The 25,764-nt window shown below is 26.2% G+C and overlaps 1 protein-coding gene across 2 annotated transcripts in view; it reads right to left on the bottom strand.

Annotated features, from left to right (window-relative positions):
- LOC129976296 (uncharacterized) overlaps window positions 1–21,663 on the bottom strand; it is a 51,096-nt gene extending 29,433 nt beyond the window's left edge. Inside the window, exons 1-5 of one of the 2 annotated variants that reach the window (XM_056089789.1) lie at window positions 21,459–21,663; window positions 17,397–17,530; window positions 14,874–14,986; window positions 9,284–9,383; window positions 2,943–3,006 (exon numbers count right to left, since the gene is read on the bottom strand). In XM_056089789.1, coding sequence (XP_055945764.1) covers window positions 2,943–3,006; window positions 9,284–9,383; window positions 14,874–14,986; window positions 17,397–17,530; window positions 21,459–21,509 — 462 coding nt within the window. In that variant the 5' untranslated portion in view covers window positions 21,510–21,663. The remainder of the gene's footprint in view (window positions 1–2,942; window positions 3,007–9,283; window positions 9,384–14,873; window positions 14,987–17,396; window positions 17,531–21,458) is intronic. The other variant, XM_056089790.1, reaches the window with a different exon arrangement.
- Between the last annotated feature and the right edge of the window lie 4,101 nt (window positions 21,664–25,764).

The raw sequence follows: 25,764 nt of genomic DNA, 5'->3' as shown, positions 1-25,764 counted from the left end.
AGTTTATCAGGATTCCCACTCTTAAAAAAAAACTTCAAGGTCTTTTTCTAGAATTTTCAAAGACTTTAAGTAAAAACATAACAAGACAAATGATAATTTTATATAAATAATTTGACACTGATGTTCAAATGCATCATTTTCTTGCTTATTACTTCTAGATGTTTGAGCAAAGAGCACAAAGCATACCTGTTACAGGCATCTTCCAGTTAATAAAACAAACAATACTTATAATTTAAACTGGATTTTGAGATTGCATTGCAAATACTCTTACTGTTAGCCACTAAAAGTCTATTACATATATTGATTTCATGCAAGCAAAGCAAAAATAAATCAAAAATTGGTCTTCTCTTCTCTAAAAAAATATTAGATATGTATTTCACCTGTTTTCGAGGACTGTAGAAACTATCTCTTCTCTCCTTGAATATTTCTTTCCACTATTTGTTAAGTATATGCTTACTTTAGTAGGCCTTTTGTTATATTTGTTATTAAGAAACAAAATAACTTTAAACAGCATAAAATTTATTTTTAAAAATGAAAATTCTGATATTAATCTTTCCTTTTATCTCTATTTGAATAAAAAAAAAATCACAAATATTGAAAGTATCTAAGCAAAAATGGAAATAACATGCCATTCAGAATTTTTTATTTTCGTGAGTTTTAGAGAAAGAGAAAATATGTAAAATGTTAAAATTAATATTCAAATGCAGAAAGGTTTTTACCCTTTACATCTGAAACAGCTACTTGACATTTTTAATGGATATAAATTGTTGTTCTTTACTAAATTTCTATATTAATTCAAAAGTCAAGCTACCAGCATTTTTCTGAGATTTATAAAGTGATTTCAATGTAATGCACACCAAAGGAAAAAGGTTAAATTCTTAAAAATTCAATTTCATTATAATTATCAATGGATAAATTCTGCCTGTTAAATTTCTATATTTATGGATTGTTTTACAGATTAAAATCTTGTAATATTTATTTTTACAAATGCTAAAATTTATTTATTAATTACATAAATAGCAGCATACAATTAAATGTTGTGTGTGTTGTGACTTATAGCACTTTACAAGCAGCTGACAGTTATCTGTGAGCGATTTGAGAGAATGTTTCTTGTTCTTTCAGTAATGCCAACTAGGACCAAGAATACGACTTAGCTACTTCATGCGTCACATTTGCTTGTACAACCCCTTTTTACAGGGGGACACATTCACACACAGGACGCCCAAAACAGGACGCTCAGATCGCGAAGATGCGCTACTCCTATGCCATGACACCGGCTACAATTAAATATTGTGTTTATTAACATAATGTTTAGCAATGTCTTTAAAATTACAAAATTCCATAAATAAGACAGATTTCAAAACAACTAGGCAATAAATACAATCAATTTATAAAAACATAACTCTGCTCTAATTCTGAATTTTTTTTTAAATATATAATTAATGCAAGATTATCACATTGAAAAGGCTTGGTAAAGTAGTAGAAAACACAACTTAATTTTATTTTAATTTACTGATTTTTAAAATTAAAATTTTTTTTAAGCTATCCTATTATCAAATGGTTCTTTTCTTTTTTAAATATTCACTAAATTATAAGTGAATATTTATAAATATCCACTTATTTCACTAAAACGGAAGATACAATAAATGTGTATGATTAATTCATGTTTTCAAATTACATGATAAAAATCTTAGATAATAAAGTAACTATTTGATCTAAAATAATATTTTTGAAATCTCATAATATAGATCTTAAATAATATCCAACACATTATAAAAAAATTAAAATATATACAAAACAATGCTAAAAATTTCGCACTTTACTGTAACAAAAAAAAAAAAAAAATGCTTTCCAGCAATTATATAAGTACAAAACATATTTAAAACAAGAGGATTCAAAATATATATGGCAGAATTTAATATTAAACAAACTTACCTTTATTTTCAAATAGTTGTCTGATTCAAAAATTTGGTAAAATTTAAAGTAATTACATAATTTAATAAATTCTAAGTTATTTAAAATTGAATTTCTAAGAAAACCATATAATAAATAAGATATAAAATTAACTTAATTAGAAAACAATTTTTCATATAAATTTTTAAAAATAACAATGGATAAAAAGTTTCTTCTCTTAAAAAAATGTAAATAATATAATGTTTGAATAAAAGCTGCTTTAAGAGTAAATTATCTATAAAAATTAGAAATACAATGACTTAATCATAAAAAAAAACACTTGCAATAAAATATGCATGATAAAAATTGAAAAAGTGTACTTCATAATATGCTATCCCTTTTAAAATCAACTACTTATTTCAATTCATAAAATCTACTGTTGTCGTAAATAGAATGGATAAATGACATAAAATTTGCTCATGAACTTTGTTTAGAGTTTTTTTTCTTCTTTTATATAACTAAACAAATAAATTCAAAATGTTATATGTTTTCTAGTATTTTAATAACAATAATCAAACAGAGAGCATTAATTGCAACCAATATAACTGAATGTTTATTAAAGTAAGCTCCAAATTTTAATAAGTTTCAAAAAAATTGTTTTGAAGCTTTTAAAAAGAACTTTAGTATAAATAGGCAATAAATAATAAACCAAGTTATTTCTAATATAGAAATGATTTGGGCTTAAACTTCCAAACAGTTTAAACCTCTTTTTCAATTTTTACTGTTCAATATCAATCAGAAAATTAAAAATTTAATTACAATTTTAAGTTGTGCAAGTGAAATATTCTGCTGATTACAAAGATCTATCCATTTATTTCAAAGTATGGGTTTAAAATAAAATTAAAATAATGAAAAATTTTCAGAATTGCGAGTTATTAGATCTATATAAAGTTCAAGAAATAATAATTTATGATGAAAAATATTATATTTTCAATAATTCCTACTGGAAAACAAATATCAATTTTGAAAAAGTGAAATTAGCATATTACCTTGATCCAATTCAATAAACACCTGTAGGCTCTTTTTGACAGTTCTACTGTGATTCTGGGTTGACTAAAAGAATTGGAAAATTTAACAAATTTTAAAAATGGTGCACAAAACAATTAATTCTCATAAAATTATGTCACAGAATAATAAAAATAAAGAATTCGCTTTTACTCTTAAACAATAAACAAACTGAAATGAGAATTTAAAATTTCCTGCACTTCAAAATTCATAAGAGTAAACAATTTTTATATACATTACCAAATGTTTTGCATTTGATTGAATTCAAAAATATTAATGTAAAAATAAAAAATAGATATATTCTAGAAAACAATTACATAATACAATTTTGTAAGAAAATGCCCATCTTTAGAATAATTTCATCTATATTCATTTTGTTTAATGAAAAAAATTAATTAAATTTACAGAAATTCAAATTAAAATCAAATATTCTTAGTAAAAAACAAATAAAAAATTATTTTTATAACAATAGTTGAAACTTTTGAATAGCTAAATATTTATCTAGGCTACAGTGAATTAATTTCTTAGCATGAATTACATCTTTAAAAGATCAAATTAATGATGTACTTATCAAAACTGCCAAATATAACAAGAACTATAAACTGAATAAACTGAGCAATAATTGACCTGTATTAATGTCCTGTCTGATTATATTCTTAGTAGTATATATAATTAAGTGAAATTGGATACAAAGATTCTAGCTAATTTCAATTATTGGTTTTAGTTCACTAGTTTCTATCATAAATAAACTACAAGAATAAAAATTACAACAAAATATTTTAAGCATAAGAATTTAATGAAACAAAATATTTTGCATTTAAAAAAAAAAATTCAAATACAGTTTTGATAATAAGTTATTTGAGTTTGATATTTTTAATGTTTTTGATATTTGACTTTAGCTTAAAAAAATAATCAACTGAAGAATATAATAGGATCTCAATAACTATAAATTAGTATTTTTGAGAGTTTCAATATCTCAAATTTCACAGAAGATTAACTATTTAAATCAAATAAATATATAGTTTCAAAATTTCAATAAAATTACATTCAGAAGAATTTTTAAATATAAACTTTGGATGTCAACATTTTTTCAACCTTTGTTTGTTTGTTTTTAGTCCAAAGAAAATAAATCACTATATTTTAGTAATTAAAGTAAAAAAAATTTCAGAAATTTAAAGTTCGATAATTTTTGTACAACCAGAATATTTTCTAAAACAAAAATTACAATGTCCACATGCTGATAAAAAAAGCCCAATATCTAACAAAGATAGAACAATATTGGTGAATGAAAATATAAATATATTTATATCCATTTCTTATTTAAATTAAAATTAAAAATTTGCATTACTGTTGACCAATGCTATGATAAAAATTAAAAACATGCAAAATAGGAATTTTTAAACTATAGTTTACCATATCATGAACTTCGTTTGCTCATGAAAGTTTTAACATTTATCCAATTCTTTTGCACTAATAAAAATAAAAAATGAATAAATAAATACATGCTATTCTTAAGAATTTTATAAACTCATTAAACTCATTAAATTAATGTTCATTTTTTTCATTTTCCTACATATAAACATATTTGTGCTACAGAAATTATTTCATGCAAAAACACGGGTTTAAATGAACTCCTAAATATTTAATGTTCTCTACAACAATTACCATGCACTGCATGCATGCATGCAATTGCAAAGAAAATGGCAACCATTTACAGAATAATTTTTCAACAATCATTACATCCTACAGGCCAATTTAACAATTATTACTAAAGGGAGCAAAGTCCAAAACTAAAGAATTCAGAACAGAAGAGTTGTTTGATTAGAAAAATATCTAATAGTTTTGATTGATAGAGGAAAAAAATTGAATCATATGATAACAAGCACTACATGCCTAAAACTGCCCTCCTTAAATACAGCAAACTGTAAAATAAATTAGAATATTTTGATGAAAATATTTAAAGTACTAAAAATAAAATATTAGAACATTTCCCTTGAATATTAGAACATTTTCTCAACTGTGCCAATTATATGTTACTGGATTTGATTTGATCTGCAGGCTTATTTCAATTTCCAGTTAAGAAAGCTCTATAACTTTCGATTTTAACATAATAGATTATTTACTAAAGCACAGTTTAAATGTTGAATTTCAGTTCTGACTGGAAGAGAAGACTTATGAATAGAAAATCTTTCTATATTTTGAAATACAAAAATGTGTAAGAAAATAGACAAAAGAAATATTAATGATAACTCAAGAATTTAGTTTAAAAGTGATTTAGTAATTTTGAATAAAATGCTTTATTACAAGATACTTTTCATAATTAATTTAGAAACAAACAAAAATTAAATTTTTAATTTTTCACAACCACCAAATTTATTCACACGAAACTATTTGCAATTTGATTCCATAATTTAAGCCTTGGTCTAAAATTTTCATCTGTAATATATTCTTATAAAATCAAACTTAATAAAAATTAAGAGCACAATACCAGTCAAAAAAAGAATCAAGTTCATATTTTTTGGCTTTAACACCTACAATTCTTTTAGTCTCAAATTGTCACACAATGTGTACTTTTAGGTGTTTGTTTGGTGTATAAACCAATGATGATTCAAACAGCAAAATATTAATTGAAATTCAAGATTTAACTATTAAATTCAAAATTTGCAAAATTTAACAAATTGGAGTTTTGTTGAAAATATACAAAATTGACAGGATCGATTAACAATTACTTATTAATACATGGCTGACAAAAACCTTTGGCATAGAGTCAAGAAGAGTTTGGCTGACAGAGAGAGAGATTTCCTTCTTCAAGTTAGGAGCTCATTTTATTAGATTCCTTGCATTTCTTCCTACAAGAGAATGGTTCAGCTTGATTCATACCCCTTCAATAATGTTAAGAACTGGGAAAGGTTAATTGATGGCAGAAGAACCAGTTCTGAATGTGTTCGGATCATTATCCTATACAAAAATGAAACTATGACCATGGAAAAGTTTCAGTATGAAGACAACTTTGAGAACATCATGTGTCCATATGCACACAATTCTCTTTTAGAATTGCATGCATATGGACACATGGTGTTCTCAAGGATGTCTTCATACTGAAACTTATCCATGATTCCTGGAATTCACCTCAGGGATCTCAGATATACCCCTCAAACCATGACATTTCCACACTTTATGCTTGATGGAACAGAAATGAATGCTTTTGGGATGAAGAGTCCATTGTAACCCACCCATACCAAACAAAACACATTTGTTTTCAATCACTCAAAAAGAACAACTTCTCACTTTTTCTTACAAGGGGAGGGTATGGGGTTGAAATCTGAGATCGGGATGAGATTTAGTATAATGATAGTATACATTTAGAATGTTCATTCATGAAAATATCAAAACGCAATGGCCAGTCAATTTCAGGAAAATGGTCCTCAAACTTTTGGTAAAGCTTATATACTGATAACTTGACTCCGTCCCGACGATCTGGATAGTATGGTTGTCTAGGTAACTGTCTCATATGTGGAAGGTCAGGAAGGAAACCTGGCTAGGATTTTTTCTTTTTTGATAACTTTTATTAAAATTAAAAATTTACAAATACTCTCAAATTAATATGTTTTTAATTTTTTTTTAATAAAAATAAATATTTATTATCAAAATACATAATAATAAAATTAAAATTTTAAAAGAAAAGAATTATAAATACAGATGCATTTTTTAAACAAAATAAAATTATTTAAATTTAATCAACAGTTTACAGATAGTTTTAATTAATATGCTACTTATTTTTATGCAAGGATAAATGTTTATTATTTTAATATTTAGATTATAATTTAATGTTTAAAGGAAAAGTAATTAAAAACATAACATTAACAGCTACAGATAATTTAACTTGCTTGCATCATTTTCAAATTCTTTGATTTTAATAATAATAAATTATCAATTCTAACTCAATGAAGCTGCATTAATATAAAAAATTCAAGGGAGCAGCTGATATTTGTTAAATATGTAAGTAAATATCCCCAACTGCAGTAATCAAAAGAAATAGTAGAGAGCAGGTGTTAATTTATTGAATGCGTAGGCAGATGGTTCAAAGCGTATTAAGCGTATACAAAATTCTTATTTAATCGAACATGATCAAGAAATAAACTCTTGGGAAGATAGTAAAAATTCTATCAATTGTACACCATCAATTGTCATCACCAATTTTTAATAAGATGATAAGGTATGCATGGTACGCTGCCCAATGTTCTGATGAAAGAGAGATATTTTTAAATGCAAATGAAGTTTGTTTTCCCATAGATCTCTTAAAGAAACCTTGCTCTTATGGACAATCATCATTTATCAGTTGTGCAAGATGTCAAAATATATTTTGTTTCCAATGTTTTTACTATAGTTACCATTCTGGTTCTTATATATAATTTAAAGTAAATGTATATAGGATAATTTTTTAGAAATATTGAATAATTTTTTTACGATGCGAGTATTTGTAATTAATAATTATCACCATTTATGTTATATTTATTACTGTTTTTTAAATATTAAATTACAATTTAAGTATTAAAAGAACAAACATTTATTCTTGCATAAAAATAAGTAGCATATTAATTAAAACTATCTGTAAATAGTTAATTAAATTTAAATCATTTTACTTTTGAAAAAAAATCCATCTGTATTAATAATTTTTTTCTTTTAAAATTTTATTTTTTGTATTTTGTTAATAAATATTTATTTTGGATGAAAAAAATTTAAAACTTATTAATTAAGAGTATTTGTAAATTTTTAATTGAATAAAAGTTATTAAAAAAGAAAACACTCCTAGCTTGGTTCGAACCCTGACCTTCCGCATACGAGACAGTTACCTAGACAACCATGCCATCAGAATCATCGGGACGGGAATCAAGTTATCAGTATATAAGCTTTACCAAAAGTTTGAGGACCTTTTTCTCGAAATTGTCTGGTCATTGCGTTTTGATATTTTCATGAATGAGCATTCTAAATGTATACTATCATAATACTAAATCTCATCCCGATCACAGATTTCAACCCCGTGCCCTCCCCTAGTTAGACCAGTCTTCGTGCACTTTCACCCATTTCACATGAACCCGGCTATTTTTTGTTAAGATCATTGGTTTCTTGATGGGTATGTTTCATTCAGTATGCTATTTGAAGCATACAACCAATAATACAAACAGAAGGTTTTGAATTTTAGGGACCACAAAGTCAACTTGTAATATCTACAGCTGTTAGGCGGAGATTGACATGAGAAAGATGTGCAATAGTTCCTTGTCAAAAAGATGAGACACAATGCTCAGCAATTGTTCATGATCAACACATCTCTTCAAAAATTTTGTTATCCTACTAATTGATATACTGATTGAATTGTTTCCTAAGTTTGAGAAAAGTTTAATTTTCAGCACATCCATTAACTATGTCTTCCTATTGCTGAATGATCAAATTATGGATGATATAGCAAAAAACAATTATCAACAAGAACAGATAAAGTTTAATTAACCAAACATTTATACTGAAATGTCGTAAAACTGGTAAATAAAAAAGACATCACACCAAATGTGATAAAATTTCCCATTTTTTAAAACAATCATTATTGTGGCTATTTTTAATTAGGTTTATGGTACTTCAAAAAACGTGTAATCATGACTTGAATTCTACTGAGAGTTTTACAATAATTTAACAACACTGAAAGAAAATATGTTCAAAAAACATAAACTTGATACTTTTTGACCTGTATTATATCTTAAAACAAGATCCATTCTGATATTTATCATATGAATTATTAAAAATAGGTTGAAATCTACGAAATCATATCAAAGTTACCTTTCAAACAATTAATTTATTCTAAATAATTTATCTTTCAACATTATAATTCTAATCAGCAAATAGGTACTTCAAATACAAAAACCTTCATGACATAAATAATTATTGAATGAATAATACTTCATTCTTAATTCTCTTTATTTAAGTTTCTTAAAATTCTGTTCATGATTCCATTCCAGATGAGAAAATATTATACACTCCCACATATGTGCATAAAATAGGAAAAGTATTAAAGATAAAACATAATTTAGTTAAAATTCTAATTATAAACTTTAAATAGAATATTATGAATCAACATCCCTTTAATTTTATTAGCTGATATAGAAGAATCTGATAGACTATATATATTTTCTCAATCAAAAATAATCCTAAACAAAAACCACACATGAAGCCCAGTCCTATAACTTAAGGCTTGCTTTGCTCCAATTTTTTTCTTTTTGTAGAATAAAGATTTTGTTTTTTCTCATATCATATATATGTGCATATATATAAATACCTTTGTAAAAGATTCTGTGCATCTTCACATGTTTCACACTGTAATAAATCTTCAAAGATGGTAGGGAACAGATAATAGAATCTTGCATAAAATTTCAGAGCTACAGGTGAAAGAAAAGTTGTATAAACCATGCAATATAAGTAAAATTTTAAAAAGTTAAAAACATTAAATTTCAAACAAATTAGTTAATACTTGTGCTTTACAAGTATATATATATATATATTCCAAATGTTTGGAAAATGCTTAAAAAATTACAATGCTTAAACATTTAAACAGTAAATCAACAGAAATAAAATTAAAGCACTAATTTACCCCCCTTTACAGAATTTTCCCCCAAATTTTGCTCACAAACAAATATTATGAAGTATATCAAAGATGTTAGTGAAGACTACATGGCAATTAAATATTTATTACTTAAAAACTGATTTCTTACATGAAGCAAACACAGAAACAACCAAAAGCTGTTTATTAAAGAGAATTTAAATAGCCAAAACATTTGAAAGAAATATTTATTTAAATAAAATTTATTGTAACTTACTAATATTGAAAAATATTTCTTTAACATGAAGTGTTTGAAAATTTTCTGTTATTAGAAAATTGATTCAAACCTGATAACTTGCTTTCAGTTGTTGATCAAGTTTTAGTTATTAATTGTTGAAAATGATACCCTTTGTATTCAATTTTATAAACACATATTTAAATTGATGCACACAGCTTAAAAAAAATTATAGAATATTTGTGTAAATTTTTTTTTTAATAACCTATCATAAAAATCTTCTGCAATTTTTAAAAATTTCAGATGGAGAATTTAAGAAATCACAAACTATTAAATTTCTTTGATTGCTCTTTTTTTTTAAAAAAAATTTTATTAAGAAAAAAGTTGCACATTATATTTTATGTAAGTAGAATTTTTTATATTAAAAATACTATACATATATGCTATTTATAGTTAAAAATATTTTTTTACAGATACATCGAGATCTTAGCAAATGCTAATATTAAATGTATGTTTAACTCTTGTGCACCATGTTTATATCAAATAATTTTCAACAACCGATTTGATATGCGAGAATTTGAAACTTTACAATAAATATTTGTTAATTTATAAGTACTTTAAATTTTATTCACAAATGCTGACATATAAGCAAAACTTAAATGAAATTTTGTCACAGTTAAACAGTTAGCATTCCATTAGTAAAAAAATCAAGGAAATACTTTTATCTTAAGCTGTGCTGAGTACAATAGCAACCAACAAACAAGAAAAGTATTTAAAATTTTATTCCAAATATTTCAAACTAAAGAGTTATCAAAACTTCAAAATTACTTAGAATTATCAGCAATGTATAAAATTAAATTTAAAAAATCAAGATCAAAATTATTGCAATTAAAACATAATTACACAGGACATCTACTTAATAATCAGGCTAATTAAGACAGGTAATTTGATAAAATCGAAAACGCTATAATGGAATATTTCACCAAAGAACAATCTAGTTTATTTTTCTATGACTGATGGAATTTTACTCTGCTATATGTTTTTCAATGATAAGCAGCAAATTTATTATTATTATTTTAAATGTAAATATACTAATTATATTACCTGATCTCTGCTTTCAAAGCATAATGGACAGTAGCTGGCTATATTACTTCCCCCCCCTTGCATTGCATTTAAGTGCATATTTAGCTTAACTATCAATTAAAAATATGGAAGCTTGAAAAATATTTAAATTTTACAGCAAATTTATATTTTTAATTGCATCATGATTTTATAAGGTCTAATCAAGGTTCATTAGGGTGCATTAGCAAGAAATTGCTGCAAAAGTTCAGTACTTTTAAGAATCTTAGCCAAAAATGTAAATAATTACCTTTGTACATGCAAACATATGTAGACCAGTATATTTTCAAAGTAAAGAATGTTTTGCTTTATAATATGCATAATTTTTATTGAAAAAAATTCATTTAAAGTGTGTGTATTCTTTAAATTTTAATATATCTGTATTTGCACAATATCAATTGTAAATTGATCTCATCAGCCTTTTTTTTTTCTACCGTTTTTCTGAGTTAATAGATAGATAAAATATTTCAATTAAAATAACTTTGAATAATTGTAAAGTTTAAACTGTGTATATTACATATTTTAATTAAAATAAATATCAAGACAAACCCAAACTAAGCATACAGTAAATTTTATTTCTGGAAGCATAGTTAGGATTTTTTTTTAAAGTAAACTCAAGCGTACATAAAATACTTTACATTTATATTATATAATTAGTCATCTCTGGCAATTAGTTGGTTTGTCATGGATAAGGATTATCTTTAATTTCAATCATATAATTTAAATTTAACTTCATACCCATGATACTGTGAAATTGCTAGACATTTAAGATGTGCTACTTTGTCTTACATATGCTCTGCTCGTTGTGTACATGAAGTTTTCTCATGGAGACTTGTCCCATGCCATCATGACACTATTAAAAATGCAAATGTAGCTCATGTATATTTTAAATTTTGTGATATTGTATATTCACTTTTATTTACCTATCTCATAAACTATACAGATCTTAAACAAAATCTTTATTTTTTAACTTCAAAAATAGAAGAAAAATATATGATTAGAGAGTTGTCAAAGCAGTGAAAACAGTTTGAACTTCAGGGCAACAATATTATATCTTGTAGAAAATCATGCAAAAAAGTTTTTTTTAAACTTGTCAAAATATAACAAAAATTTTCAGGATTATTAAATTGAGGAAATTAAAATATCATTTTAAATTTTGCAAATGAGTAAATTTTTTTGTTTTGTTTTGAAGAGTTAAAAAAAATCATGCATTTAAAAGCAACCAAATCTTAAGCAAAATAAATCCTATGTCTCAAATTTAATGCATTAACACGATTTTGGCATTTTTTTTAGTTTAAAAAATTTATCTAAAATTGGTGAAATGCTAGTAATGCAACTACTGGAATTTTATTTATTTCACACTATTTTGATTTGATTACTTTCACATTCTTGCAAACATTTCATACAACACTTTTCATATCATTTACTTTAGCTTTACTTTGCTGTGCAGTCCATACCAAAACAGGAAAAGAAAAAAACAGATCAATAAATAATTTCAAAAGTAGTGATATTCAGGCAGTTAGTAAAAAAAATAATAAAGAAAAATTAAAATGAGAAGTCAAGACTACATGTTTGAAATAAACTGTAAACATTAGCAGTGTGAGATGAATCATCCAAATCTTATGTTTCAAAGTAATGAATCATTTCCAAACACTGAATGGCATAAGGGGAAGGAAGATCTTTATAAAATTAAAATATTTTCACTTTGAAATAATTTTTTTAAAAAATTATTACAGAGAAAATTGAGTATCAGTATTTTAATCTAATTTTAAATACATTTTAAATCTAGTTTAAATACATCACTTATTTTCAAAATATGATAGGATCATTTTTTAAAGATTATTTTACAGGATGGATTGATTTACTTTGTAACTTTTAACATAGTCTCAAGTTAACTGCTCTTAGATTATGTCCAAATATTTAATTTATAAGCACTTAGAGATAATTACAGGTAGAAAAAGATACAATCTTCTGAATGATATAAAGAATCATTTATTTGTTATTAGTCAATAAAAAATACTACCAATTTAATTTTTTTAATTTTTTAAGTTTAAATTAATTTTAAATTAAATTAAGAGTTAAGTTTAAATTTTTAAGCAATCCTCCAATTCAATTAGCCAAGTTTAAAGAGAATTTTGAAAATACTCACATTTAAACATAGATTAATGCCACATATTGATTAGTAGATCTTCCTTCAGGCATTCACTTAACAGTAATATTCAAGTTTTGTTTTTTAATCAGTTTCAGTTGTAGCGGTATTTAGAATGACATGATTTAAGGAAAATTCCAGCAGATCTTTACCAATAATGGCCCCAGGAACCCAAAACCACCCTCTTTTCAAAAGTTTATTATATATATATGAAATGATATCGCTTTATTTAAATCCTAAATAATTTTCTTTTTAATCTTAAATTAGTCCAAGTAACTTTATTCTAAAATTCCCTTATTTCCTGATTGAAATCCCACATTTTAATTTAATTATTGCCAACACACACTCTTTGTTTCCTATGGCATAAGTGAAGAGGTAAAAATCCCTGGTGCCTACACAACTGTTTAAAAGATACCCAAGATTCCCTTTCCTAAGTCAACATGTGTAAAAAAACAAAAACATATTGGAATCTCATAGTAAAAGAACTAAAGAGAAAAATTCCAACACTTTCACTCTTGTCTTTTGGTGCAAATATATACATCCCATCTAAGTCTTTGTGTAAAAATTATACCTCTTATAGTAACATAAAATGAAATTAAAAAAAAAAAAAAAATGTTTCCCTTTGGTCCGAATCTATCAAAATTATGCCACATATAATATATAGGAAGACAGTGTATATATATATATATAAACATTTAACTCATGTTCTCTGGTAAACATGATAACTACAATAATTTTGATTAGATTTTAAACTTCCTAGGATATGTTTTAAAGAAACTAAAAATCTTGGATAAATTTGTAAATGGAACATTTAGCTCAAAGAAAAGGGCGGAGATTTACATTTTTCCACAATTTTTTACAACTGAAGATATAAAAATAAATCAAATTAGGCACATTAATTCTCATTAAGATGAGCAACTTTTAGTACAAAAGTTTTTCCAGTGGCTGTAATTGCTTACAAGTTAGAGTTGAAAATGCCTTTCATTCTGTAACTATTTTTAACATAACCTGTATTGCCACATTTAAATTTTTAAAAAATGCTTACTTTCCTTCCTTTAATTTGCAATTGTTTAAATGCATGTGGACTATAATTTAATAGTTTGAAGAAAACTAAATAAAAAAAATATTTATTGGCAACATTATGTAAAAATGGTCAGCTTTAGAAAATTTTAGAACCTCCATGTGCTTTTTGGATATTTTGAGCACAATTATTCATTTAAATGAGACAAAGCATATTTTCATAATATATTTTGCAATAAAAATATTATGCTATATCAATAAAATCATTATCTGCAATTGCTTCAATATACAATATTTCACCGTTTTTGCCTACAACTAGAAGGAATTTGAAAATATTAACTTGGATGATAAGAAATCTACCTATGCCTTCACGCTTGTCAAGAAAATTTCTTTCTCTCTCTCTTTTTTTTAAAATTTCAGTATGCAAAAAAATATTTTACTAATTACAGCTAATAGGACCAGAGGATAGTTTAAAAAGTCAAATTTAACAGTTTTTGCAGAAGTACATTTATTGACTCAAAAAGATAAAATATAATTCTTTAGATGATTTAGAGCCTTTTTCTGACAGGAAGTATGAATCTATTTTAGAAATTAGTTACTGGTTCACAAACACAATGGGAATTCTGTATATTAAAATGTTTAGCATAATTAATGAAAAAAATTACCCATTAATTTAACAAGTATCTCCTTAATTAAAATCATGCCATTATGAAAATTTTCTTTTTAAAACTTAAGAAAGTAATTATTTAAAATAAAACATGGAACATTCTGTATATACATGTTAAGATTTATCACAAAAACCTTACCTTCCGACTTTCCCTTATTACTTAGCAAGAGCAAGTATAAGGTCCGAAACGTTGGTGTTAAAAGATCTCCAAAATCAAGGCTATATAATGGTCGATTAATATAATCTGAAAATCTATAAAATATATCCTTGTAACACAGAATAATTATACTTTTTTTTTCATATAAGATATTGTATGCCAGTTTCAAAGATTGTTAAAATTAAAATAATTTTAAAACAAAAATTGTTTCTAGCATTCAGCATTTGATATCCATAGCATTCGACATACAGAATACATCCATAAAATATAATTAATTATTTTTATATCAATAAAAAATGTTGCATTTAGATTAATATTTAGCATTCCTGCAAATGAGCTGACAAGGAGAGAAATCAATTATTTTTTCAAAAATTTTCCATTTCTGCTGAAGAATAAATCAAGTTATAATGATATAAATTAAACATTTTTAAAACTTGAAAATGATTCTAGAGACAATGTGATTATTAATACATTTTTCACATTTGTCACACTGAACACTTAAAGATTCAATTTTTTCACTGTTTTCTCATAGCCTGTGGCAGCATCAATCTGTGCTATAATGTATACATATATTTTTTAGGTAGACAAATGTTATGACAAACAATGTTACCATTCTATCTAACTGCGCATATAAAATTTGTATTAATTTGTACGGTATCTGTACTGATTAAGTGACTGAAAAAATTTTGAGGCATGACAGGCAAGTAAGCAATGTTATCATGCTCAGTTTTCAGATAGTCTGCCAGAACAGAGCTGATAAAAAATGAATTATGATTTTTTTTTTCACCTCTCCCAAATACATAGCTAAATTGAAATGAAATAAGTCAGTTATGTTTACAAGTGATTTTTTTTATAAAAATGACAGTTAATTTTTAAATTTTTTTTTTTATTCAATTACAATTTTTGGCACACTAAAGCTTTTAATATAATTAAAATAAATATGTTTCTTGTTTTATATATGTTAATCTATATTTGTAGCAAAAATATGTATTTAATTGACTCTAAGATATGTATTAAGCTGCTATAATTCGATTTGTGAAATACTGATCATTCATAGGTTTTCTTTATATTATAGTCTGTGCATTTTCCGTAGGCAGTTCAAGGTCATATTTTTTACCTTGTTACTGGTTATCTGCCTCGCAACGCTGAGACAGATAACAGTGTCTTTTTTTTTTTTTTTTTTTTACAGAGCTGTTAAGGTATTCCCAAAACATACTGGCGTGGAGAAAAAAAAAAAAAAAAAAAAAAGCTTTGTTGAAGCCATAGTAACGGAGGGGAAAGAGTGAAGAGTAGGGAAAACGAGTATCCTTGAAATGCCTACAGAAATTACACAGACTATAGGGTTTTACCTTATTTCACAGTTTCATTATTTAGTGACACATTGAATTAAATGCAACTGTAAAAATGTACAATGAAGCAATCTGAAATTTTTATATGGTAATTTGTTTACACTTATCTGTTGCCATTCAACAATATGCAATAATACTGATTTCCGTACCATGTACATTAGTTTTTAATATTATATATTATTTATTATATAAGCATAATGTTTTATTCCAATAAATTTTAGCAATTTTTTTTATTTTAAATAATTTAGAGTTGGTTAATCAACATTTATAAAAGTTACAGGTAAATTGGATGGATTTTATATTATGGTATTGATGAACAAAAACTTTTAATTCATTTTTCTCTTTGTATTTTTTGTTATATAAAATTTAAAAAAAACAAAACTGAAGGGTTTTAAAAAAAAAAAAAATTTAATGAGGGAGAGGTGCGAAATTTTTTGCAATGTCCTAAAATATATGCTTTATGGAACTTGCTATGCAATTAGCTCTCAGATCAGCAGTAATATTTTTTCAAGGGTTCAAAGTCAAAATTAATAATTTTCCAAAATTTTCTTATGTTTTCACAATAAAAAAAAAGTAAAAATTATAAATATTATCAGCAGGAGAAAACCCATATTTATTAACCTATTAATATATACTAGTCAACCTATTAATATATTACTTACTCTATGTAATATATTAATAGCTACCAGGGGAAAAAATTGTAGACATATAATTCCAAACATTAAATTTTTAAAAAATTATTTAGATAGTAATAGGTCACCTTAAAATTAAAAAAAATATAGAAAATTTATCATTTTGAGTTATTTTTACGAAATTAATTTAATCTTCCAAGCAAAAAAGACTTGCTGTTGTATGATTTTAGAAAATCTTCTTGAATGAGAAATCCTTTAACGTATAATTTGAATAAATGCACTAATTTTGATGTCATGCTATTAGTTCCATACATAGAATACTCTGAATAGGCTAACTTAATTTATATTTATATTATACAAAAAAAAGAAGAAAAAAAAATCAATATCAATACAAGACTAACAGAACTGGATAATCAAATTTTTTTTAAAAATTAAAATCAAACAGAATAATAATAATAAAAAACAAAGCTACTATTTACAATAAAATTTATGTTAAAATATAAAAGGGGATAATAAAAACATACCTCGTGAATTCTCTATGAACTGTTAAGTAACAAAGATTTTGATTTGAATTTGCAATTAAGTCTGCATCATTCACCGATTTATTAGAGCCTAGAATCTCAGTTCTCCAAAATTCTTCTATAGAAATATCTGTAACCTGAAAAGTATATATTTGTTAAAAAAAAAGAATATATATATATACAATTATTTTAAAAGTTGAACAAATTCATTTTTTAATCTTGGAACCAATACACCAAATATCCAACTCTTTAATTCTCAATCTAAATATTTACTTTTAAATTTAAAAAAAATTAAAAAATGCTTTGACTAATCTAAAAGAATTAAATATTTTTGTTTATTAACATATATATTAAAATAAAAATCACAAAATTATAAGGGAGCCAAGCAAATTTTGAATTTTCATCACAGTCATGTTATATTAATTTTAAACAATATTGGATTTGTGTGTGTGTGTGTGTTATAAACAGTGTAGATTAATTTATTTAATGCCTTCATGACTTTATGATTATTATAATTTTGTTTTAAAGTCTAAATTTTTTATTTTTAAATACCTACATTTTTATTTCTGTACAGTAAACAGTAGTGTATTTTTAAAACTCTTGTTTTCATTATTTTCTGCACTTTTTTTTTATTTTTACAACCCTAGGTAAATATTCAGATAAAATGTAAACTGGCACCAACATGGAATTGACATTTAAGTGCAATATGAAAATTCTTTAGTAAAACCATTATCTTGATATCACATTCTGAAAATTGCCATGTAAACCTGGAAAATTCCAACATTTCGATAGCCTATAAACATATAATGGATCCAGCAATTTTGATTTCATCTGAAAATTGCCAAAGTAACCTATGTAACCTATAAAACCTTGGAAATGTAATCTGAAAACTGTGAAGTAAACCTAAGGGCTGTAAAAATAAATAGACATTTTTGACATTCTAAACTTAGATAAATTTTATAATTTTTACTTTAACTATTAAGAATCTTACAATCAATTATTTCTCAAATTCACTTCCAAGGGTGGTTTCCTATATAGAATTATAATTGATTGATCAACATATTTAAATTTTGAAAATATTTTGTTGTCATTGAGAACATACAATTATACAAAGTATTAAAGTTCTAGAAAATAAAGAAGGAAGAGAAATATCAGAAAAATGCCACCTTAACAAACTTAAAACAAATATAAAAAAATGTCTATGCACAGTCAAGTTATGCTTTGCTTACAAATAAATTACTTTTCATATATTTAGCACAAATGAGATTTAAAAAAAAACATTTAAATATTCAAAAATAACAAAAATATTTTTAAACATTCAAAAAGTTTAAAAAATAACTATTATAATGAAATGAAAATACATTAGTAATGTTAATATTAATATAAAATGTTTTCGTTTCAGTATATCCTCATGCATTATTTCGGCCATTAAGAATATAACGATCAATTATAAAATTTTAAGGTTGTTCTTTCATATATAATGGGATATCCCAATGAGGCTTGAGTATAAAAAATATATATGTAAATAAAAATAACTAGATCATAAATTAACATTTTCAGTACTTGATGGTTGTAACAGCGACCAAAAAAAGCCAAGAAAATTTTTTGACAATCTGGTGATTTCAATCATCAAACCATATAGCACACGATTTATGCACTTGATAAATATTTATGCACCTAAGTATATTTTTATAATTCGGCAAAAAATTTTCTTGGAGTTTTTTAGTCACCATTAAAACTGAATTGTACCACATTTTCTAATCTTTAAAACCAAAAATCAAATTAATTCTAGTATGAAATAATAAGAACTCAAATTTCAGAAATAAAAGGATAAAGTTTTCAAATATTTTCTTCAATTTGTTTATTTAAACTGTCCCAGGTTTATTTGGCAATTTCTAGATTATGCAAAAAAATCCAAACTGCAGTTTACATAGGATGCAGCCAAATTATGGAAAGATCACCAGCCTTTGATTGCCAATCTCCAAATTAGCAGTATTTCATTTTTTTTTCTTTTTCTTTAGCAAACTATTATACAACTTGAAAATGATAATAAGTATCCTTTTCTTTAAATACCTGTATTTTTATTTTTTGAATGAAACTTAATAAATTCAAAGAACATAAAATTTTCTGTAATATTTCTGAATGTAATAATTTAAATTAAAAAGTCTTAAAAATTTTATAATGGTTTTCTAAGAAATGTAGAACATTACAATGTTTTGAAAATAGACATATTATAGCAATTAAATTTGCAAACAGGAAGTTAAAGCTTTTTCAAGTAAAAACAATGGACAAAATCCCATATAGTCCTAGATCTTGATTTCAAGGTATGACAGTCAAGAAAATGCAGAAAAAAAAAATAGGAAAGTATAATTTTACTCTAGGTTCTACAAAGATTAATAAGATTTTTTCTTTTGTTAAATAAAAATTCAAGACATTACCTGCAAAAAAAAGACTTTCACATAAGTTAATTAGAAGTTAACACCAAGCATAATTTCGGCAAAGAATATTTTCTGTTAACTAAGTTGATCAACATGCTCAACTGCATCATTAGACCAAGAAATTGATGAGAAATTATACATTTTATGATGCTATTAATGTGTACTTAATATATGGTAGGAACTAATTGAAAATTGAACTAATAGAATTGAACTATTGAATAGTATTGAACTAATAGAAAATTATCAAAAGTATTTATCAAGACTAGGACTGATATATAACCTACATTTATACTTTACAACTCAAGCTTTGCAACTGTCTTGTATTAGAAAGACAATGAACTCTTTGTAAATGTATTATCATAAAACCCTCTTGTATTATTAAATCAAAGATTAGCACTGACTATAGAATATCCCAACAGTAATTGTGAAGTATCTATAGTTGCAAAAAGATGAAATGTTTTAAAAAGAACAAATAGTGAGACAGCCTTGAAAAAAAAATTCATAATTTTAAAATATAGAATATTTTAATATTCTTAGAAATGTAAAAATAATAGGTTTTGTAATTTCTGTAGATTTTCAACTTGAATTAAAAAAATCATTATTAAGTTTTTCAAATAACTTCAAACTAAAAAAAATACTTTTTAATTTACATTTTATTAAACTTTTTTGATATTTTCTCATTTCAGTGCAAAAATAATTTTCTGGTTTTAGTATTCTCTAGAGATAACAATGTTATAGAAATCCAGGTGACAAAAAAAAAAAAAAAATTAAGTTTGAAATAATTTATCACTTCACAAAGTAACAGACTTTTAATTACAAAAAACTTGGTAAAATTAAACAGGAACATCAATAAACCAATGGCAGTGGTCTCCCCAAAACTTTCTTACATCTCTCTAATAAATTTGTTATGCCAAAGAATACCTTACATGGAACTGGCGTACAATAGTTATGAAATATTAACTTTTGGCATGAATATATCATTTCTACCGAAACTATCGTGCTATCCTTAGCAAGCTGTTTAATGATTAATCCTTGGCATACATTAATAATGTCCAACAATCAAATTGGCGTTTTAGACATGTTTTTTGGAAATAAAAATTTGACGCAAAACTGCACTTGTAGTCGCATAGTCTCATACCAAATTTGATATATTTTTAAATTATCGCATTTACTTGTTTCTGAGAATGTTCCGTTCAGACCATTAGACTGTCAACTCGTAGGAGGATCTGGCTCAAAATTTGACATGTATTTATACTATAGATGTTACATCTGTTTACCGGATCTTATTTATAATTTTGTAGTTACCGTGTTAACTTATATTCAAACAGCAGGACATAGGGACTTTACTCAGAATTTGATAAAAATCATCAAATTAAGTGTAAAGACCGTACACCAAATGTCAACCGTCTAGCTCAAACCATTTTTAAATTATCTTTATCAGAGATAAACATTTTCACAAATGTGTTTATTGAATTCAGGGAAGTCTAAAACGTCCGTATTATGTAGGGAGGCTCTCTATACTATGTATACGAGAAAGCAAAAATTAAATAAGCATTAAATTGCGCATCATGGTCCGATAAATATATTACTATTCTACTCCATTAGCAAGTAGGAAAGAGATATTTACTTTACAAGATGATTCGTCTTTGGTATTTGAAGTATCCATGCTTTCAAGCATTATGCCAAGAGGAATTTATAAACAGCACGGCTATTTTACAATTAAATGACAGAAAATTTTTTTGAAACAAATCATTTAAAATTTGTCTCACAGGGGCCTTTTAATTACAAGTACGAGACTCGTTAACCGGAGTGAACACCAGTAGCTGGTACGGGTCGAAAAGAACGAATCATCGAAGTGACCGAACTGAATGAGGCCGCTATTTTCTGAAAATGTCGTTCGTTCATAGGTTCGTGATTTTAATAGAAAAAATGTAGAGATGCATAATCCACACTTTCTTGAATAACAAATAATTTTGCTATTGTTATTTTTAAATATTTGTTCCAAATATCTGTTATTTCAATAATAATATTAATTAAAAATTATTACTTAGTATTAAAAATAAAATGTATTCATTGTAATTAATACTTAATTTACTAATTTGTTGTTGTTGTTTCTTATGGCACTTGCCATGGACAAGCCCGCTGTTCGAAGACAGCCTGTTTAAGCCTGAGGGGGAGCGCCTCTTCTTTCTATGGTAGCGCCATCTAGGGCCAAGAGAACTTTAGCTACACACACGTCACAACCTGTTTTTACGGGGTGGACTTCATTCACGCATTTCATTCACTCATCCACAGATCGTAATTTAGACCTGAATCAGAAAACGATCACCCCTGATCCAGTACCCCCAGTGGTATTACTCTCGACATGGAGGACTTTGTGACCACGACAGATTTATACGTGCGTCAGCCACCAAATACGCGGGGAATCTTCGGCCGGCGGGGTTCGAACTCGCAATCTAAGGGACGCGAATCCAACGTTCTACCAAGTAACGTGTGATTGAATTAATTTATTTGTTTTATCTAACTTCTTAAATTTGATTTTTTTTCAAAACTATTTAATTTCTTTATCGGAGTAAACCATTTTCTGAAAAATTTGAATTAAATATATATGTAATTTCTTTAAAATGTTTACTTTGTTTCTATATTTTACCGATAGATGGCGCCAGTAGTAAACAGACTATATGCAATGCCATGTCACAAGCAATTAAAAATGATTTGTATGGTATAGTGCATCATCAAACGCGAATATCGGAAAGTCAAGGTCACTCTCACGAAGTGGAATGGCGACTTCACACTTTCCAGTGAAGTCACCGCTCCGACAAATTTCAGTGATATGCAATTCAATGATACAATAATTCTAAGAATAACCGGTTCGTTCACTTTTCAACCCATTCACAGACTTCTCCTTTTCTGCTGTGTTTGAGAGCTTTCAATTCTCAACAATTAATGGAATTTAACCTGTGAATGGAATGAATCTGCTGGAAATATTTTTTAGATATTTAAGTTAATATTATCTAAATTTATTCACGAGCTTTCTTCTCATTTTTTCCTTAATCACAAGTATCACTTAATTTTCAGCAATTTTTAATCACGCTGTTACTGATTTTTATACCAATAAAGAACCTCTCAAACCCAGTTGCTTTGACTTGTTTCTCGTTAAAAATTGATTTTCTTTCCAAAGATTTTTTATCACCAAGTGATTAACTTCCGCTATTTATAATTCTGAAATTTGTACTTCTGGTGCAAAAGAAATTTTTGTGTGCCTTCTAAGTAATTTCTTGGGACTCAGCATAGTAAAAAATTTGCATATTTTGAAAAAAATATTCTAATATTTGTCAACTACCAAAAGAAACCTCATCACGAAAAATGGCAAAACTTATAATGAAATTTCCTCTTATCACCCCTTTTGTCAGTATCTGGTGCATGTGAATTTTTTAGTCCATTATCGAGTTAATTTACCATTGATTTCATTTAAATAGCTATCATTTGGAACTCTTCCCTTTTAAAGACGATAACAGTGATCAGGCCTGCGACATCAATACATGCAAGGTGCCGAGTCAAAAGTACATTTTTCACATTTTAATGTTAATAAAACTTCATTTCAAATTTTAACGATATGCCATTTACTTGTCATTTTCTTCTAATATCATTTTCATTAAACATTTGCTTGGCAGCGTCGATTAAACATGACATAGTCACGTCACTACTCTTGCATTTTTTCTCTTGGAAGTTTTACTACAAATTATCTTTAGCATTCTACTGGAACATTCATTTACATGTTTAATACGTATGATACATGTTTTTTATTCAAACAATATAAACAGGCTTTTACTGAGATTATCATTACTAATCTCGATTTCTAAACAGAGTAATTACGTTAGTTATAAGAAATAACTGAGTAGAAAAAGTTAATATCAGCGAATGCAACCATCAAATCATTATAAGCATCTGATCAGTTGTTTGGATGGCAAAGGAGTATTAAAGATTAAAAGACCACATTTTTTCTGTATTTTTGGACGTTTTTACATAAGATTCTGTATAATGGTTTTATCTAGAAAATCTTACATGATTCTGAAACCTTTATCTACAAAATCATTTCAATTAATTGATTGGTTTGGCTGGTTGTGTTATATTGTATTTTATGGCACAAAAGCCAATTTTGGCCATACTGCTCCAACACACAAAAAAAATCATTTCATTAATAAACGAAACGAATATTTTCATACAATGGATCAACTTTGACAGCTTTCTTAAACCAATTATATAGACAGTGAACAGGTCTCCCACAAAGAAATTTTACCTTCCCCATTATGTTTTTAATTTATGGTATTTGCATGAAACTATTTCATTGGTGTTATTTACGCTGACGATTTATGGATGATTAGTCGCGGAATATTCAATTCTATCTGCATAAAATTAATTATCATATCTAACATCTTCAAGATATTGTGCAACATTTGGAATATGAAATGATATTGTACAATAACTTGTACTAATAGTTAATAACGAAGTGAATTTTAGTTTACAGTCTTCATCAAATATTATTGGTCTTAGCTAAAAATGAAAAGTGGAGTTCGTATCAGAAATTAAATATATCTTCGTCTAAATTAGGCCATAAATATTATGCGAAAGAGAAATATCTCATTTTTGTCTCTTGTCAACCCAGTTGAAATTCCATTCTTCATGCTACCAGTAAACTTTCCTTTCAGTTTCACTTTTTTTATTACTAAAAAACAATTTAACTTAACATTTTCAATCCTAGTTACCCTTTAGCGCTATCAAATGCTTTGGTGGTACTTTACGGACTGAAATCCCATATAATTTAGATTATTTACTGAATTAACCATTTGCAGAGGCAAGAAATTCACAAGTGCGCGTGCCAAAACAGTCCACAGTAAATCGCAGCGAAGACATACAAAGTATCCGATAGCTTATAGAGATTGGAAAAAGATTTATGTCTTCAAGAATAATTAATTTTCGACTTAAGACTGTACTCTTGTAAATTGTGTTCTGGCAAACAATCCCACTCGAGAGGTGGTGAACATCATTTTCACTTCTGTGACTGTGTAGCACGTCTTTGACGATTCTGTGGCTAAAGCATCTCGATGTGCGTGGCACGTCTTTTCAACAAAATACTATTGATTATAATTAAAATATTGCAAAAGAAGTACTAATGATTATGATTATCTGATATATTCGCATACGAACAAATCAGACAGAAACAGAATCTGTACAATTCTGCTTTAAGTTATGACACTGATTTACCAAAAATTACACCAATTTTGTGAAAGAAAAAACTGAAAGGAGTTCTCTTACTCTAGCACTGCAAGTTGGATAATTTTTCACCATTATGTGATTCTTAATCTCATCATATTACTTGAATTACTTCACTTTATGCAAATGAATCGCAAATTTTTCTGCTATTTTGAAATCTTTCAGCTACAAACATCTTAAAATATCATCTATATCTATCATCTTATCATATAGCTTAAGGGATCATCATAAATTTAATATTTGTACTTCATCTTTGATATTGCAGACAAAATATTTAAATCGATGCGATGACTATTTCTACTTTTTATTAAGGCTATACAGATCAAACCAGAAGCATAAAGCCGCTTGCATCTAAATCGGATAATTTTATCTTAATAAAATCATTACCTGCGTTTGCTTCAATACGCAATAGTTCATTGTTTTTGCCTACAGTTGGAAGGAATTTGAAAATATTAACTTATATGAGAAGGAATCTACCTTTGCCTTCAAGCTTGGTAAGAGGATTTTTAGTATCCGACAGCAATATTTTCTCTTTATTTTTCTTATTTATTCAACAATAAAAAGTGTTTTGTGTTTGGCTTCGTATTAAATAAGAAAGAATCGAGTGTGCAATTTGTAGAAGTATTTATTCTTGTAAATCTATTTAATTAAAATATTAT

This window comes from Argiope bruennichi, chromosome 7 (assembly GCF_947563725.1).
Source record: "Argiope bruennichi chromosome 7, qqArgBrue1.1, whole genome shotgun sequence".
Classification (NCBI taxonomy): domain Eukaryota; kingdom Metazoa; phylum Arthropoda; class Arachnida; order Araneae; family Araneidae; genus Argiope; species Argiope bruennichi.
This window is presented reverse-complemented; position numbering and strand designations above follow the sequence as displayed.